The following is a 16,525-nucleotide window of genomic DNA, read 5'->3' on the forward strand; positions in this document are numbered from 1 at the left end:
TTGTCACACATCCTTACCAAGAATGATAACTTTAATGGTCTCTGAAGTAGTTCCAGTTACATTCTTTAATTCAAGTGTATATTCTCCAGTATCTCTGATAGTGGTTTCACGGATGGTTAATTTAGCTACTTTAGTATGAGTTTCAACTGTGACACGCTCTGATTCTCTTAGTTTAGAACCAGCAAAGAACCAGGAAGCAGCAGGAGGTGGGCGACCAGCAATTGGTATCACCAGTTCTACTGGTCTGCCAGCTGGGACATGGATAGTCTTTTGAGGCATTGTAGAAAGATCGATTGTTGGCAATACTGTGAGGAAAGAAAGTAGGCATTTATTCTTAAGCATTATTTCTAATGACGAAGTATCATGAATTCAGAATTTTTATTTTACCTACTATTATTGATGTTTTTTGGCAATTTGATACATACCTCTGAGGTCTTGTACAGTTACGGCTGTCACGATCTCTCTTGGTTCTGACACACCTTTCTCATTTTGTGCCCTTACTCTAAATAGGTACTGTTCGCCTTCGTTTAAGGAAATAACAGTGTGCTCTAGGACTGTGGGTTTTAAGGTGACAACCTTCATCCATCTCTCAGTGCCAGCTTTGCAGGCCTCAAGAACATATCCAGTGAGTCGGCTACCACCATCGTAGAGTGGTTTTTCCCAGGCAAGAGTAACAGTTGATTTGGTGACATCGACCACTTCTAGCTTTGTAGGCACCAGAGGTACTTCTGAGACCAGAACTGCATCAGATGTTTCACAAGGTTCCCCAATGCCATAAATATTTTCTGGCAGCACTCTGAAATAGTACATGGTTCCTTCTACAAGTCCGGAAATTCGATAAAGTGTCTTGCTGCATTTGGTAGTTACTGTTTTGAATGCTCTCATGGCAGCTTCACGCTTCTCAATAATGTAATTGTTGACAGGAGCTCCACCATCAATTGTGGGAATTTCCCAGGTAATGGTCACAGAATCTCTTGATACTTCCTTAACTCTCACTGAAGGACAGGGACCAGGAGTATCTAAAAAAAAAAAAAAAAAAATAGAATACAAGATTCATACTTATTTGCTGATTGGTTGATAGTTTTTTGTTTTTTGTTTTTTTTTTTTTATGGGAAAATGTATTCAACATAGTTTCTTTCTAGAAAGGTGATCAATCATAGGACAAAGTGTAATTTTTTTTTTTTGTAAGAAATCTACTCCTGGCATAGTCATTTTTAAGACAAATACTTACCATATACTTTAACAAGGACGGTTGCTGATTTCTTGCCAGATTGATTTTCAGCTTCAATGGTGTATTTTCCAGCATCGTACCGGTTAACTTTGTCCACGATAAGTAAAGAGTAGCTGTCAGTGGTGTCAATAATTGCCCGGTTTACAAGGTCAATGCCCTTCTTGCTCCATGTAATGACAGGAGGTGGTCTTCCAGATACAGACACCATCAGGCGCAATGAGGCCCCAGCTCTGATGGTCACGGTCTTCTTTAAATCATCTGCGAGTTCTAGGTCTGGTATTTCTGGAAAGTAAATGTCAAAATTTAATTAATTCATCAACAGGTATGATGAGAAAATAATTCACCTAAAATCTTATATTACAAATACCTAGTCTCTCCACAGGCTCAATTTCAGCAGTTGACTCGCTGTATTCACTCATACCCTTCACATTCACAGCAGCAACCCTGAAGGAGTATTTCTGGCCCATTTTAAGGTCTGGCACAGTGAATTCAGTATTTCTTATTGTGGCATTGGTATGCACTCGGTACCACTGATCGGTGTCTTTCTCTTGCATTTCAAGAACATATCCCGTGATGTCAGTGCCACCATCATACATGGGCTTGGTCCATGCCAAACTAATGCTGTACTTGGTGGTATCCACAACTCTTGGAGCAGAAGGTGGTCCAGGGGTATCTATGGAATTTAAAAAGGGGGATTCAGACATGATACAAATAAGGAAGTTTTGAGGTTTGTATTTTTGGTTTTCGAGACTCACAAGTGCATTATTCTCCCCCCGCCCCACCAGTATTTCAAAAGGTCTTTTAATGTTGTAATTAAGGTTTAAGAAAAAAACCCTATAATTTATTAAATTCAGTATTTCCAAAGGTCTTTATTTAGTAAAGGATTAAAAATTTAAAAAGTGGGATTCATTGAAGATGTATCCTTATGGGCCATAAGAAACACAAGTTAACTTATAATCTTTGCATCTCAACCCACAAGTATGTGGTTAACTGATCTTTCTTCTGATTCTTCTATCCCCAGAAGTGTAAGGCATTATTGTTCTTTGTTAGCATTCACCAAGATAATCTGTGTAATTTAGCTCTTCTGCTAATATAGGGCAGCACTGTATGCTATATCATTATCCTCATCATTATTGAATTTAAAAAATTACACTTTCTTAGAAAGCTAGATGGTTTTCTTCTTGCTACTTTGGCTAGCTATTCTGGGTTCTTCTAGTTCAGCTCATTGCTTAACATACCTGTTCTCAGGGACTTTTCCTTAGTTGCTCAGCTTTCACAGTGTTAATATCACTTGTTACCTCTATGTTTCTAGTGAGTACAGGAATTGGTTTCTTCTACTTCCCCTATTCAGCCACAGTGGTTTACTCTTTAGTCATTGAGCTCAAACTCTGTTCAAGGATTTGTCACTCATTTTTGAAGGTCTTGTGGCAATGATTTTGTTAGGTACTTATTAAAATACTAAACTTTATGCTCTTCTTAAGAGAGACTTTTTTTCTTTTTAGTAGTTATCACTATACCACATTTTTTCCATTCTTAGGAATATTTATAAAATATATCTCTTTTGTATTAGTAGTAAAATAATTTATTTTTTACATAGACTAGAAAATATTGCAATAATTTTCAACAATGTAACTGCTAACTTATCAATGGAAGTAGTAGTTAAAGTGTTCTGACTTGGCTATACTTAAGATCTCTCTAAAAAGCATATGCTTTTCTAGATCATAAATTCAAGAAGGTCTTGGAAATGGTATGTTGGAAAATTATTTGTAACATGGTTTTGATGGGCATTAGGTTAATGTGCGATTCTTAGAACTCACATGATGGTTCTCTGCATGAGATAAAGTTGGAAGCTTCACTGGGTTCACTGTTACCAGCGGCATTCACTGCGGTCACCCGGAACTGGTAATCACAACCTTCCATGAGGCCAGTAACCTTCAGCCTGGTATCATATATCACATAGTCTTTGTTGACACGTGTCCAGCGCAAGCTCTTTTTCTCACGTTTGTCTACTAGGTAGTTGCTGATCTCATTGCCACCATCAGATTCAGGTTTCGTCCACTGAATGATGATATGCTCTTTGCCAGCCCCAACTTCTTCAGGTATGCCAGGTTGTGATGGAATAGCTGTTTATATTTTTATGAAAATAAGGATGGTCAGAATTATACAAAATCACTGTTGATATGATTGTCCTCCTCTCCCCCGATCCCATTATATTTAACTACCAAGTTGTTTAAAAGTGTTAATACTCACTGAATGAGTTTCTGGCTACAATTGGCCCTGATTCAACAGGCACACCAGGGCCGTATTTGTTTACTGCCCGCACTCGGAATATGTATTCATTGTTCTTGATGAGTCTGGTAACCACATGGGATAGTGTTGGGCATTCGGCTTCAACAATCACCCAGTTGAGCCTACTGGTCTCACGTCTTTCCACGATGTAGTGAGTTATTTCTGCTCCTCCATCTTCCTGAGGAAGGTTCCAGGCTAAAGTGCACTTTTCCTCTGTTACTCTGCTGACAGTGAGATTTCCACATGGGCCAGGGGAATCTGAAACAAGTGTAATGGCAAGCAATGATTAAGATCTTTTTTTCTACCCACACTTAAAAATGCTATAAAAAATAAAAGAACATTTGACATGCTTACCAAGGACTTTGACCATGACAGACACGGCCTTGGTCCCACTGGCATTCTTCACTGTTAAAGTGTATTTTCCACTGTCACTTCTGTCACAGAACTTGATCACAGCAGTTGCTCGTTTGCCTGTATACTGCAGAGAGACTTTCTCACAGAGATCTAGTTCCTTGTCTCCTTTGGTCCAGATAATTTTGGGTTCAGGTTTGCCACCAACGGCAGCATCAAGGACAAGATCTGAGCCTGCTCTTATGGTAACCAGATCACCCTGTAATCTGGCATCCAGTTCAGCTTTGGGTGGAGCTGTCATGGGCAAAAATAGATGTGAATAAATATAGGACAGTTTATTTTCACATAAATTGCGATAATTTAAAAGGAGAACATGAACATTGAAAAAAAAATTTTTTTTTTTTTTACCATATTCATCTCGGCAAGTGACAGGGCCTGTAGATTCTGATCCTTTGCTAATTACTCCTGCTGCATTCTTAGCCAACACACGGAATTCATAAGTGTCTCCTTCACTGAGAGCAGTCACAGTGAAGAAATTGTCAGATACGATGGTATAGTTGCACTTTAGCCAGCGACCATCTCCAACCTCACTGACTGGTTTACGCTCAATGATGTAGCCCACAACCTTGCTGCCTCCATCATATACTGGGGCAGACCAAATCAGGGACACTGTTGATCTTGTAACATCTGTCACCTCTGGTCTTCCTGGTGCATCTGGAAGGGATGCAAAAATGAAGTTAAAAAATACAATTCTGAATTTTAGTACCAGTAATGATGATAATAAATGAATGTACCCTTTAAATATTGATACATACCAACTGGGTTTTGAGCCATCATAGGTCTTGAAGCCTCACTGGCTTTGCTAACACCTGCAGCATTGAGTGCATAGGTTCGGAACTGATATTCTAGTCCTTCTACCAAACCAGTCACTTTGTAGTTACACTCTAAGCATGGCACTTTGTTTTCTTTCACCCAAAGAATGGTGTTACGTTCTTTCTTCTCAACCCAGTAGCCAATGACTTTACTGCCACCATCATGGTAGGGTTCTTCCCAACGAATAGACATGGCATTGGCAGACACATAGTAGACTTCAGGTCTTGTAGGAGCACTTGGTGGGACTAAATATAAATAAAGGTATCAAATATGAATACAGTTTTGTAAAATTCAAGGGAAATATTTAATAATGGACTTCGAAATATTCTTATTTTTCTTACCGAATGGATGCTCAGCAACTATTGGTGCTGATTCCAGAGGCTTGCTGACACCAAATCTGTTCTCTGAACTGACACGGAAAGTATATTCCATGTATTTTGTGAGATGAGTGACTTTAATCTGAGTGCGCTTGACACTGGAATTGACAAGCTGCCAAGCTGTTGTACCTGATTCACGCTTTTCAACTATGTAATTAGTAATGTCAGTGCCTCCGTCATCTTTAGGTTCAGCCCATGATAGGACACATGACTCAGCCGAGACAGATGAGACTTCAATGGGGCCAGTTACTGGACCTGGCCTTCCAATGACCACGACTGTGATGGTAAATGTTTTAACACCAGCTGTATTTTCCAGGGTCAAGAAGTATCTTCCAGAGTCACCTCTCATGCTGTCCTTTACAGACAGGGTGGTTCTGTCCTTTGTTGTTGTGATACTCACTCGATCTGTGTCCTTAAGTCTCATTTCTTCAAGCTTCCATGTTACTTTAGGAGCAGGACGACCAGTGATTGGGACGTCAATGGTAAATGTGCTTCCTGCTTTGCAAGTTATGAGCTGATTAGTAATTCCAGTGAGATCAGCAGTGGGCTCAATTTGAGGCTCCTTGATGATGACAGAAGAGAAGGCTTCTCTGGGTTCACTGTAGCCAGCGTCATTTTTGGCCTTCACACGGAATTCATATTCAGTGTTCTCAACAAGGCGCTCCACTGTGTAAGTCAGCTGTTTGGTGTGACCAGCCTCAACCCAGAAGTCAGATCCCTTTTGTCTCATTTCAAGGAGGTAGCCAGTGATCCGGCTGCCTCCATCATGGTCAGGTTTAAGCCAAGCTAAGACTGCAGAGGATTTACTTGTGTCAATGATATCAAGTCTCTTAGGTGGAGCAGGCTGTTCTGTGGCTACAATTGGTTCTGGCATTTCATAGGGTTCACCTACACCATACTCATTTTCTGCAGAAACACGGAAATAGTACGGAACACCTTCTGCTAGGTCACTGACCTTGAAGATCTGACGAGTGCATTTTTCACTGATAACCTGCCAGCTACGACGACTTGCTTCTCGTTTTTCTACCACATAATGATGGATTCGGGCACCACCATCAAGGATAGGAGCATCCCACATCAGTGTAACAGATCCGCGGTTCACATCCTTGAAAGTGATTGGGCCAGGTGGACCTGGAGAGTCTAGCACCTTTACAGTGAATGTGATTGACTTGCTACCACTATTGTTTTCTACAGTGAGGGTATATTTCCCTGCATCATTTCTGTTGCAGTTTTCCACGGTGAGGGTGCTGAAGGAGTCTGTTGTATGGATATCAGCCCGAATGCTGAGGTTAGAGTCAGGTTTGCTCCATACAGCTGTAGGAGTAGGTCTACCCTGGTAGGCAATGAAGAGGCGAATACTGGCCCCAGCTCTAACGACATGAGTCTGCTTGAAGTTTGCATCAATATCTAACTCAGGAGCTGTTAATCGGTCAACTGCTTTAATTGCACCGGTCGCTTCACTGCTGTCTCCTTTTCCGGCACCATTGACAGCACTAACCCGGAATTTGTATTCTTCACCTGCTTGTAGATCAGTGACTGTATATCTTGTTTTCACACATGCCTCTGCATTTACCTTGTGCCAGTCTCCCAAGTCAGCTTTGCACATTTCAATGATATATCCAATTATTTCCATGCCTCCATCAAACACTGGCCTAGACCATTCTAAGCTCACAGTTGTCTTGGATGTATCTGTCACTTTGACCACAGTGGGAGCACTTGGTGGGCTGACTGGCTCTCTACATTTGATTAGTCTTGAGATACCGCTTGCAGGTCCTATTCCTGCAGCATTTTCAGCCATGACATGGAACTCATACTCATTGCCCTCTATCAGACCAGTGACTTTGTATCTTGTCTCAGAGATTGGTCGTTTGCTGATCACTTTCACCCATCGTGTGCTCTTCTTTTCTCTCCTTTCAAGGATATAATGTTGAATTTCGTTGCCACCATCTGATTCTGGCCTTGTCCATGTCAGCGTAATGCTATTGCCTGTTACATTACTAGGTTCTGGAGTGCCAGGAGCATCAGGAATAGCTGTGAAATGAAAACAAATTAGACATGTTTGGTTGGAAGTTAATCTTTTGACATTATACCACTTAGTGAAAACAGACACTTACTGTATTGTATTTGAGCAACCACTGGGTCAGAATCAAGTGGCCTCCCAACACCAAACTTGTTGACTGCAGAAACACGGAATTGGTATTCATTGCCACTTATTAGTTTAGTGGCAGTATAGCTGTGGGCTTGACAATTATCTTCAATTAGTGCCCAAGCAAGTCTGCTGGTTTCCCGTTTTTCAATGATGTAGTGAGTGATGGGAGCACAGCCATCATTGAGAGGAGCATCCCACCACAGAGTCATCTTCTCGCCAGTAATATTGGTGAATCTTATTGGCCCAACTACTTTTCCTGGTGTATCTATAAGAAAAAGTTTCCAGAGTTAATTTATCCTTCTCTATTAAAATGCAACCAGGCATGTCTCTACCCCAAGACTTGTAAATGGCAAGATTAAGAAGCTATTTCAGAAGTACCTTGTACTTTAACTTTAATTTCTGCTTTTGTGGAGCCTGATGCGTTTTTGGCTTCCACACTATATACACCACTGTGGTCCCGGGTAGCATCTCTAACAAAAAGGCTGGTGGATCCAAGGACATCAGTTATTTCCATATTCATCTTCTTTTCAATTTCTACTCCATCTCTGAACCAAGTTACTCGAGGTACTGGACGTCCCTGCACCAAAGCTTTAATTCTAAGGCTCTCTCCAGACTTAATAATGATGCCATCAAAGTACTCAGGGCCAAACTCTACAGTTGGTGGAACTACAAAAAAAAAAAAAAAAAGAAATGATATGTGTTAGTTTGGCTTAATAAAAACATAAATGTGTTTTTCATTAGCACCATCCTAAAGCATAGAAGGTAATGTTTATCCTGTGTTACCAAGGGCTATTATGAAAGTAGGATTGATAATTGAGAATTTAGATTACGGGGTTGAACATCTGCATGCTATTAGGTTATCTCCTTTTTATGTCTGTCATGTTATTAATTTGCATTGCCACTTATAAAAAGAGAAGAAACATTTGTAGATTGCTTACTTCCTAATGCTGCTGTATAGTCAAATAAGTTCCTATAAGAGGTCATCAGCTGCACTCAAGCAAAATGCTGATTGTACTGCTGGGTGTATATTGTATTTTAGTAACTTCGTAAAGCTTGACAGTTATTCCCGAGAGTGTTTTTCTTTATTATAAGTGACTGAAATCAAAACTAAGAATTCATTCCCACTTGCATGCTATTTATATGGGAATGAAGCAAAACCATAGTCATGGTAAAAAGAATTGATGCCAATGTTGTTTTTCCTTCTCTTCATCTGAAAGGTAGAAAATCTAATCCATCCACTTAACCACCCTGGGTAATCTGCATGAAATGAGATTCCTGCTCCCCCTTTTACAGACCAGGGGCCAAAAGTATCTTTAAAAAGTGTGAATGCTTTTAATCATATTTGGAAATCAGTTGTAAATGCTTACCATTTTCATCTCTTGTCATAATAATGCCAGAAGACTGTGAGGGTGGACTTATGGTTCCAACAGCATTTCTTGCAATTATTCTGAACTCATATCGATCCCCAGGACTAAGTCCTGTGACTGTGTACTGACATTCACTGACGTCGGTAAAGTTGCATCTGACCCAACGATCACTCCCTTGCCGTTTCTCAATGCTGTAGGCCACAATCTTACTGCCTCCATCACGCAATGGTGGGTTCCACTTAAGTGTGATGGTTTCCCGGGTAACATCAATATAGTCAGGAGTGCCAGGTGGGTCTAAAAAATTATATGGAAATTAAATGCATCATTTCTGTAACCAATTCTTCATTAGCAATGGGAGAAAAGTAAAGTGAATAAATCCCTCAAACTCATTTTAATTTCAATTTTTTGTAGCATGGGTCTTTAAAAAGAACTTTAAATTATTTTATTAGACTGACTTAAAATCATTTCTTTTGCTTTATTTGACCAGCACTCTAGTGATCAGAAGATATGTGGGAAGGTGATACGTGAAAGAAAAGCAGTGTGTGATTTATTTGTTAGTGACATATTCACTTGCTGAATTAAATATGCTTGAATAATATTCAGTTACTTACCTACTGGGGAAACAGCTAACGTAAATTTGCTTGGGTCACTGGGCGAGCTTAGGCCAGCAGAATTTTCAGCATATACACGGAACTGGTAATCTAGGCCTTCCATTAGTCCAGTAGCTCTATATTCTCTTCCAGATATAGGTGTTGTATTAACTCTTTGCCAGAGGATGCTGTTTCTTTCTTTCTTTTCAACATGGAATCCAGTAACTGCTGAACCACCATCGTAAGCTGGAGCATCCCAAGTTAGTGACATGCCATCAGAAGTCACATTGTATATAACTGGCTTTCCTGGGGGGCCAGGAATCCTGAACTGGTGTTTCGCCACAATAATGTTTGAGACAAGTGGCTGGCTGACTCCATATCTGTTTTCTGCCCTAACTCTAAACTGGTATTCAGCATCTTTGATTAGATTAGGAACTTTGAAAGTTGTCCTGGCAACACTTGAACAAACCATCTTCCAATTAGTTTGTGAAGCTTCCCGCTTCTCAATGCTGTAACAAGTGATTTCTCCTCCTCCGTCATCTTCAGGCACGTCCCATGACATGATGACACTGTCAGCCTTGATTTCATCAAATCGAATGGGCCCTTTGGGCTTTGATGGTGGGCCAAGTGTGATGATTGTAATGGGAAATGAGTTTCTACAAACTGCATTATCAAGAATAATGGTGTATTTCCCTCCATTCTCCTTCTTGACATGCTTAATATTCAAAGTAATTTTGTTTTCGGTTTTACTGTAACGAACATACTCGCTTTCTTTCAATGGCAAACCATCTTTCAGCCAACTGATGGATGGTTTGGGTTTTCCTTTATAAGGTAATTCCAGGTGCACATTATGCCCAATTCTCACAGCGACTTGTGCCCCAGGGATTTCTGACAGGTCAACTTCAGGTGTAATTATAAGTTCTTTCACTGTAATTGGCCCAATAGTGACAGCATCACTCAGTCCTTTCTCATTTTTGGCAGACACTCTGAATTCCAGCACTGAATGTTCCTTAAGTTGGCCAACTTCAATTTCACAGGTCTTACTTATGCCAGCATGTGACCATATTTGTTCACCTTTACCTTTTCTTTCCACAACATATTCTGTGATGACACTACCACCATCAAAGTCAGGCTTGGTCCAGTGCAGGGTAACAGATGTCTTTGTGGAGTCTTTCATTGAGAGATCGCGTATAGGAGCTGGTACTTCAGCAGCCTTCACCGGCTCTGTAGTGCCACAGGGTTCCCCAATTCCAATTTCATTTTCTGCAAGAACTCTGAAGAAGAATGGAGTTTTCTCTGACAAATCTGTTATCTTAAAGGATGTACTAGAACATTTGTGTGACACTGAAGACCATGTTCTCTTGGTGGCATCTCTCTTTTCAATGATATAATTAATTATGGGAGATCCTCCATCAATGAGAGGAGGATCCCAGAACAAAGTGACTGTGCCTCGAGAAACATGTTTAACCTGTAGTTTCTGACAGGCAGCTGGTGTATCAAGCACTTTAACACTCACAGTCGAAGACTTTGGTTGACCAACACCATTTTCAATTGTAAGAATATATTTTCCTGTATCATTGCGAGTGACTTGAGGAATAATAAGTAATGAAGATGAATCAGTGTTTTGAATGTTGTATCTGGCATCACTGCCCAGATTCTTCTCATCTTTTCTCCACGTGACAGTAGGTGGAGGTCTGCCTTTAAAGGGAATCAACACATGTACATCTTCACCGGCTTTAGCTATAACAGAGGTTCTGAGAGCCACATCTAGGTCGATCTCTGGTTCCTCTGTAGAAACAAAATGGACATATGTTTTGAATTTTAAAGCAAGAAAATGAATGATTTCTTAGCAGCACTCTAATAAAAATAAACACACAACCATACCAGTAGGTACATACCAAGTATATCTTTAGCTTGAACAGGTTCAGTCATTTCTATAGGTTCTCCTTGTCCAGCACAGTTTATAGCAGATACCTGGAAGTAGTAGTTGACTCCAGGTTTCAGGTTAGATACCACGTATTCTGTAGTTCTGACCTCTCCCTTGGTAGAGACAACAGTCCATTCCTCTTCCTCTCCTTGTCTCATCGCAACAACATATCCGGTAACAGCGCTGCCTCCATCGTAGACAGGTTTACTCCAGCCAAGAGTGATGGACGATTTGGTTGAATCTGCAATTCTTATCTTAGCTGGTGGGCCTGGAGGGTCTGGAATGACCATTCATAATACCATAATTAGAAAATCATGTACAATTTAGTGACCTCAAAGAGACATAGCGAGGATGCGGCATTTATGAGCACTTACCAATAGGATCAGCAGCTTTGTAGAAGTCAGATGGTTCAGAAAATGGACCCTGACCAGCAGCATTTACAGCACAAACTCGGTATTGGTAGTCATTGTTTTCTGTGAGTCCTGTCACTTTCTCTCTGGTGTCACGGATAGTCTGCTTTAGGACTTTAAACCATCCTAGGCTTTTCTTGTCTCTTTTCTCAAGGAAATAGCCACTCACTTCACTACCACCATCAGCAATTGGCCTGCTCCAGACAACAGTCATTGAATTCTTGGTAATCTGTGTCACCTCTGGTACGCCTGGAGGTCCAGGAGTAACTATTTAAAAAGAAAAGGAAAAGGAGTTTGAAGGATCAAACACCACTGATAAATTCATTTTCAAGAATAGTAGTTTTACTTATTATACTTTCCACCTTTTGAAAAGGATGATAATGAGGGGAGAAGTGAGATAAAAGAAAATCAAAATCATTCTAAGAAAACATATTCACAAATTTGTAAAATATTCAAGCATTTGATTTCAGTTTCCTAATGAAATTATGTCTCACCAAATGCATTCTTTGCTACCACTGGATCAGATTCCAGTGGATCGCCAATTCCATATTTGTTCACGGCTCGAACCCGGAAGATGTATTCATTTCCTTTGATAATTTTGGTGGTTGTAATGATGCACTCTTCCAAATTTTCGGACACCATAGACCACACAACGCGGCTTGTCTCACGTTTTTCCACGATGTAGTGAGTGATTTTTGCACCGCCATCATCTGCTGGCGGGCGCCAGAGAAGAGTTATCTTTCCAGCAGTGACCGTCTTGAATTCAATTGGTCCACCTGGAGGTCCTGGTTTGTCTGTTAATGAAAGCATGAAACAATATGTCAGTACTTTTTAGAAGACTACTCACTTAAAATTCCTAAGTTTTAGATAATAAAATATGATGTTGTCCTATAATCAGCACCTACCAAGGATCTGTACTCTGATGGTGGCTGAGGCTGAGCCCATGGCATTCCTTAGTTTTAATTCATAGATTCCGCTATTAAGGCGATTTGCATCTTTGATGAGTATAGATGCAAGGTCAGTGGTATTTTCAACACACACCAGTGCATTGGTTTGTAACTCTTTACCATCTTTGTACCACTCAATTGTAGGCTCAGGTTTCCCAGAAATGCCAGCTCTGAGCTTCACAGATGTACCTGCTCTATATTTGACAACTTCTGTATATTCTAGAGGCAAATCAATTACAGGTCCACCTGCAAGAGAAACAGATGAGAAATATTTAAAGGATCACAAGGATGGAAAAAATAATTGCAACTTCAAAGTAAGGCCATTGGCCTTTATTAAGTAATATAGTACTTTTTTTTTTACATGGTAGTTCTAATTTTATTCACCTGTTATTTTAAATTTTTTGTTAATGTTTTTGTTTTATTTTTAAATAATGTTTTAATAATGTTTTAATGTTTTATTTTTGAGGTGGACAGAGCATGAGCAGGGGAGGGGCAGAAAGAGAGGGAAACACAGAATCGGAAGCAGGCTCCAGTCTCCAAGCTGTCAGCACAGAGCCTGACGTGAGGCTCGAACTCACAGACTGTGAGATCATGACCTGAGCTGAAGTTGGATGCTTAACCAACTGAGCCACCCAGGCACCCCATATTTAGCTATTATTTTAAACTGTAAAACTTTACAAGCCGTAGTTCTATCCCAGATGGGGAAGAAAGGTTGTAAGGAAGCTCTGCCCTCCAATGACACACTAATTGCACAAGGATTTCAATGCCTTTGAAATGTATTTTAAAGTCTATCAGGTATTTAATTCTAAGGATAAAATGGGATATGGTAGTGAGAACATCCCTACAGAAGTTGTATTATCCATTTTATTTCATTTCAGATTCTCCTTTCTTTTCCTCTATCTCCTATTCTTGTTATTTTCTCTTCCCAGTTCACTGATATCCAAGTGTGGATTGTTCATGTCTGACTCTTGAAGTCTGAATTCATTACTCACAGAGTATTTCACTGGACAGATTTTCTGCCAGGCTGGTTAGAAGCTTAGGACTTTTGAGAAACTAAATTTGAGAATAAATTTGACTTGCTTCACAGTCTCACAACAGTGTTCACAAAGCCTGATTCATAAAGAGCAGCCTTGAGGTTCTCAGCATGAGGACAGGAGTGGATACCTATGCTGAGACACCATAGAGACTCCTTGAACACACGGAACTTTTAAAAAGAGTATCATAGGGTACATAACCCTCATGAAATTTTAATTTTGAAACCACTGTTGAGTTGAATCTGTTCTTTATCTTCTTTAATGGTCAAGTGTGTGTATTTTGTAATGACAGCAATGTAGACAGAGTTCTGGAGTCTGTCTCTTTGAATTCCCACTCTACACTGATAAGCTGCTTGATGTTGGGGAAGTTACATATAAGCACTCTAAACCTCAGTTTCTCTTCTGTAAAATAGGATAATGTTAGGGCTGTTAGAACTAAGAGAGAGAATTCATGAAAGCACCCAGTATATGTTAGCTGCTGCTAATACTATCATTAATGCCTCTGTTTAGTCTTTCATTTATGTAAGATGAAAATTATCTGAGCACTCAACCATGGTTTTAATTATTAATTCTCATGTTTTAAAATAGAAAAAAAGGGAAAGTGCCAACTCATAAATACAATCAAAGAATTCTAAAAGGTTGAAGTTGCAAAGGACTTTAGATATCCTGTAGTCCAAATCTCACATTTTATAGTTAGGTCAAGAGACCAGGAGAGATTAAGGAATTTTCCTGAGATTCTCAGCTAGTTCATATAATTTCTTCAAATATCTAATTAAGGTGCATAGTCAAAGTTATTCTTTGGATTAGAACCAGAAAAAGCAAGGAAAGATATCGGGTTAAAATGCTATTGGGATTAAAAGTTCTAAAAATGCTTACCATAAGAATCGATGCACGTAATGGGGCCTACAACCTCAGATGGATTGCTGACAGAACCAACGGCATTCCTAGCAAAGACCCGGAATTCATACTGGGAATTCTGAGTCAAGCCAGAGACAGTGAATTGAGTCTCGATAACATTGGTGAAGCTGGCCTTGGTCCATCTGCCATCTGGAAGGTCTCGTCTCTCAACAATATAGCCTGTAATCTTGCTTCCTCCATCGAAAGCTGGTTGTTGCCATGAAAGGTGGACAGAGTTTTTGGAAATATCAGTGATACGGACATTTCTTGGGGGTTCTGAGGAAATAAGAGAAAGCAAATCAGTGGAACTTATGTCAACATTATTTTGCTTTTCAGAAATAAGATTTTCATTTTTAAGTAGTCAGAATTGTCCTTCTTATGAAAAATACATACCACAGGCATCAATGGCTAGGACTGGTTCAGAAGGATGGCTGGGTTTTCCAACACCAGCAGCATTTTCTGCATATACCCTAAATTCATAAATAAGTCCAGCACTGATCGTTGTGACTTTGAAGTGAGTTGTGCGGATGACCAATTTGTTGGCTTTCTGCCACAACATACTGTTTCTGTCTTTCATTTCCAGGTGGTAGCCTATAACTGCACTGCCTCCATTGGACACTGGTTCATGCCAGCCCACGGTGATGCTTTCCCGAGTAACATTAGTGACCCATGGTGTAGAGGGTGGTCCAGGTGTTGCTACAAAAGACAGGAATCCCTTAGGTTAGTACAGATATTTAAAACACTTATGTAAATGAAAACCTGGGATCTTTGAAAAGTTCAACAACTTACTGTATGGTAATTTGACAATCACACAAGCTGAATCTATGTGATCACTGATGCCAAAGCGATTTTCTGCCTTGACGCGGAATTGGTATTCTTCTCCTGTGGTCAGTTTCATGACTTTAATCATGGTCCTTGCAACTGTTGCAGACACTTCAGTCCATACTGCAGTACTTGTCTCTCTCTTGAGTACAATGTAGTTGGTAACTTGACTTCCACCATCATACTTAGGTGGCTCCCATTTGAGAGTCACGCTTTCTTCTGTTATATTGCTAATAACAACAGGGCCAGTAGGGGGACCAGGCCTATCCAATACAATGATGTTAATGAAAGCTTTTGTTGTTCCACTGGCATTGGCGGCAGTGATCTCATATCTTCCAGCATCAGCAGTAACGCTTTCTTTGAGATTGATGGTCAGGTTCTCAGCAGTAATTTCAGTGTTAAACCTCATGGTTGCTTTCAGGGGGACACCATCTCTTGATAAGGTCACTTTGGGCAGTGGTTTTCCAGAAATAGGAATGTCAACTTTAAGGTTTGAACCAGCTCTAACATATACAGTATGACTTGGGAAATTCTTCATATCAATTTCAGGTGGTTCTGAAAGATAAGAATATGTCAGATGAAGGTGAAAAAGAGTTTCTAAAAATTAATACAAGCCATTTCAAATTTTGCTTCTACATAAAATTAGACATACCCAGTTGTTCCTTAATAAGAACAGGAAGCAGAAGCTCTCTGGGGTCACTCAGACCAGCTTGATTTTCAGCAAACACCCGGAAAAAGTATTCAGAATTCTCCCTCAGACCAGAAACAACATGATGGGTTGATTTCACCACTGCGCATTTAACCCAATTTTTCTGTCCCTTTTCTAGTGCTTCAACGACATAGTGTACAATTCTGCTTCCACCGTCGTGTTCTGGCTTCAACCAGGTCAGGGAAACACTATCTTTGGATACACCTGTTACTCCAAGTTTTTCAGGTGGGCTTGGTTTTTCTAAGAAAGTAAAACATCAAAATAAAGGGATTATTACAACATTCCTCCCCTCATATGTGTTCTTTCTGCATTGTCAAAGAAAAATTTTAAATGAAGGCTACATACTTAATCTTTGATTTGAGTCTCTCTTTTCATATGACCAGTTTAGCTTCTGAGCCAAGCAAAACTTCCCCAAGCTTTGGTCATTACATGTCAGGATATGTCATTGGAGTCAAATTCAAATTAAATGTCAAATGACTAGATTAAATGGTAAAATGCATCCCAAATTTATCATGGGTATAAAAGTGAGGAATAAGATGAACAATCTTGTAA

The 16,525-nt window shown here is 39.9% G+C and overlaps 1 protein-coding gene across 50 annotated transcripts in view; it reads right to left on the reverse strand.

Moving 5' to 3' along the window:
- Positions 1-16,525, reverse strand: part of TTN (titin) — a 275,212-nt gene that overhangs the window by 16,661 nt on the left and 242,026 nt on the right. For all 50 annotated transcript variants that reach the window (XM_053215372.1, XM_053215354.1, XM_053215355.1 and 47 more), the window contains 22 exons: positions 15,917-16,213; positions 15,232-15,819; positions 14,836-15,138; positions 14,422-14,718; positions 12,470-12,757; positions 12,059-12,358; positions 11,529-11,831; positions 11,126-11,431; positions 9,249-11,015; positions 8,638-8,931; positions 7,649-7,936; positions 7,236-7,535; positions 5,086-7,152; positions 4,687-4,989; positions 4,280-4,585; positions 3,875-4,165; positions 3,482-3,778; positions 3,049-3,354; positions 1,599-1,904; positions 1,232-1,513; positions 426-1,019; positions 18-305 (listed from right to left, as the gene is read on the reverse strand). In XM_053215372.1, the coding sequence (XP_053071347.1) occupies positions 18-305; positions 426-1,019; positions 1,232-1,513; positions 1,599-1,904; positions 3,049-3,354; positions 3,482-3,778; positions 3,875-4,165; positions 4,280-4,585; positions 4,687-4,989; positions 5,086-7,152; positions 7,236-7,535; positions 7,649-7,936; positions 8,638-8,931; positions 9,249-11,015; positions 11,126-11,431; positions 11,529-11,831; positions 12,059-12,358; positions 12,470-12,757; positions 14,422-14,718; positions 14,836-15,138; positions 15,232-15,819; positions 15,917-16,213 (10,371 nt within the window). The remainder of the gene's footprint in view (positions 1-17; positions 306-425; positions 1,020-1,231; positions 1,514-1,598; positions 1,905-3,048; positions 3,355-3,481; positions 3,779-3,874; positions 4,166-4,279; positions 4,586-4,686; positions 4,990-5,085; positions 7,153-7,235; positions 7,536-7,648; positions 7,937-8,637; positions 8,932-9,248; positions 11,016-11,125; positions 11,432-11,528; positions 11,832-12,058; positions 12,359-12,469; positions 12,758-14,421; positions 14,719-14,835; positions 15,139-15,231; positions 15,820-15,916; positions 16,214-16,525) is intronic.

Source organism: Acinonyx jubatus, chromosome C1 (assembly GCF_027475565.1).
Source record: "Acinonyx jubatus isolate Ajub_Pintada_27869175 chromosome C1, VMU_Ajub_asm_v1.0, whole genome shotgun sequence".
NCBI lineage: Eukaryota > Metazoa > Chordata > Mammalia > Carnivora > Felidae > Acinonyx > Acinonyx jubatus.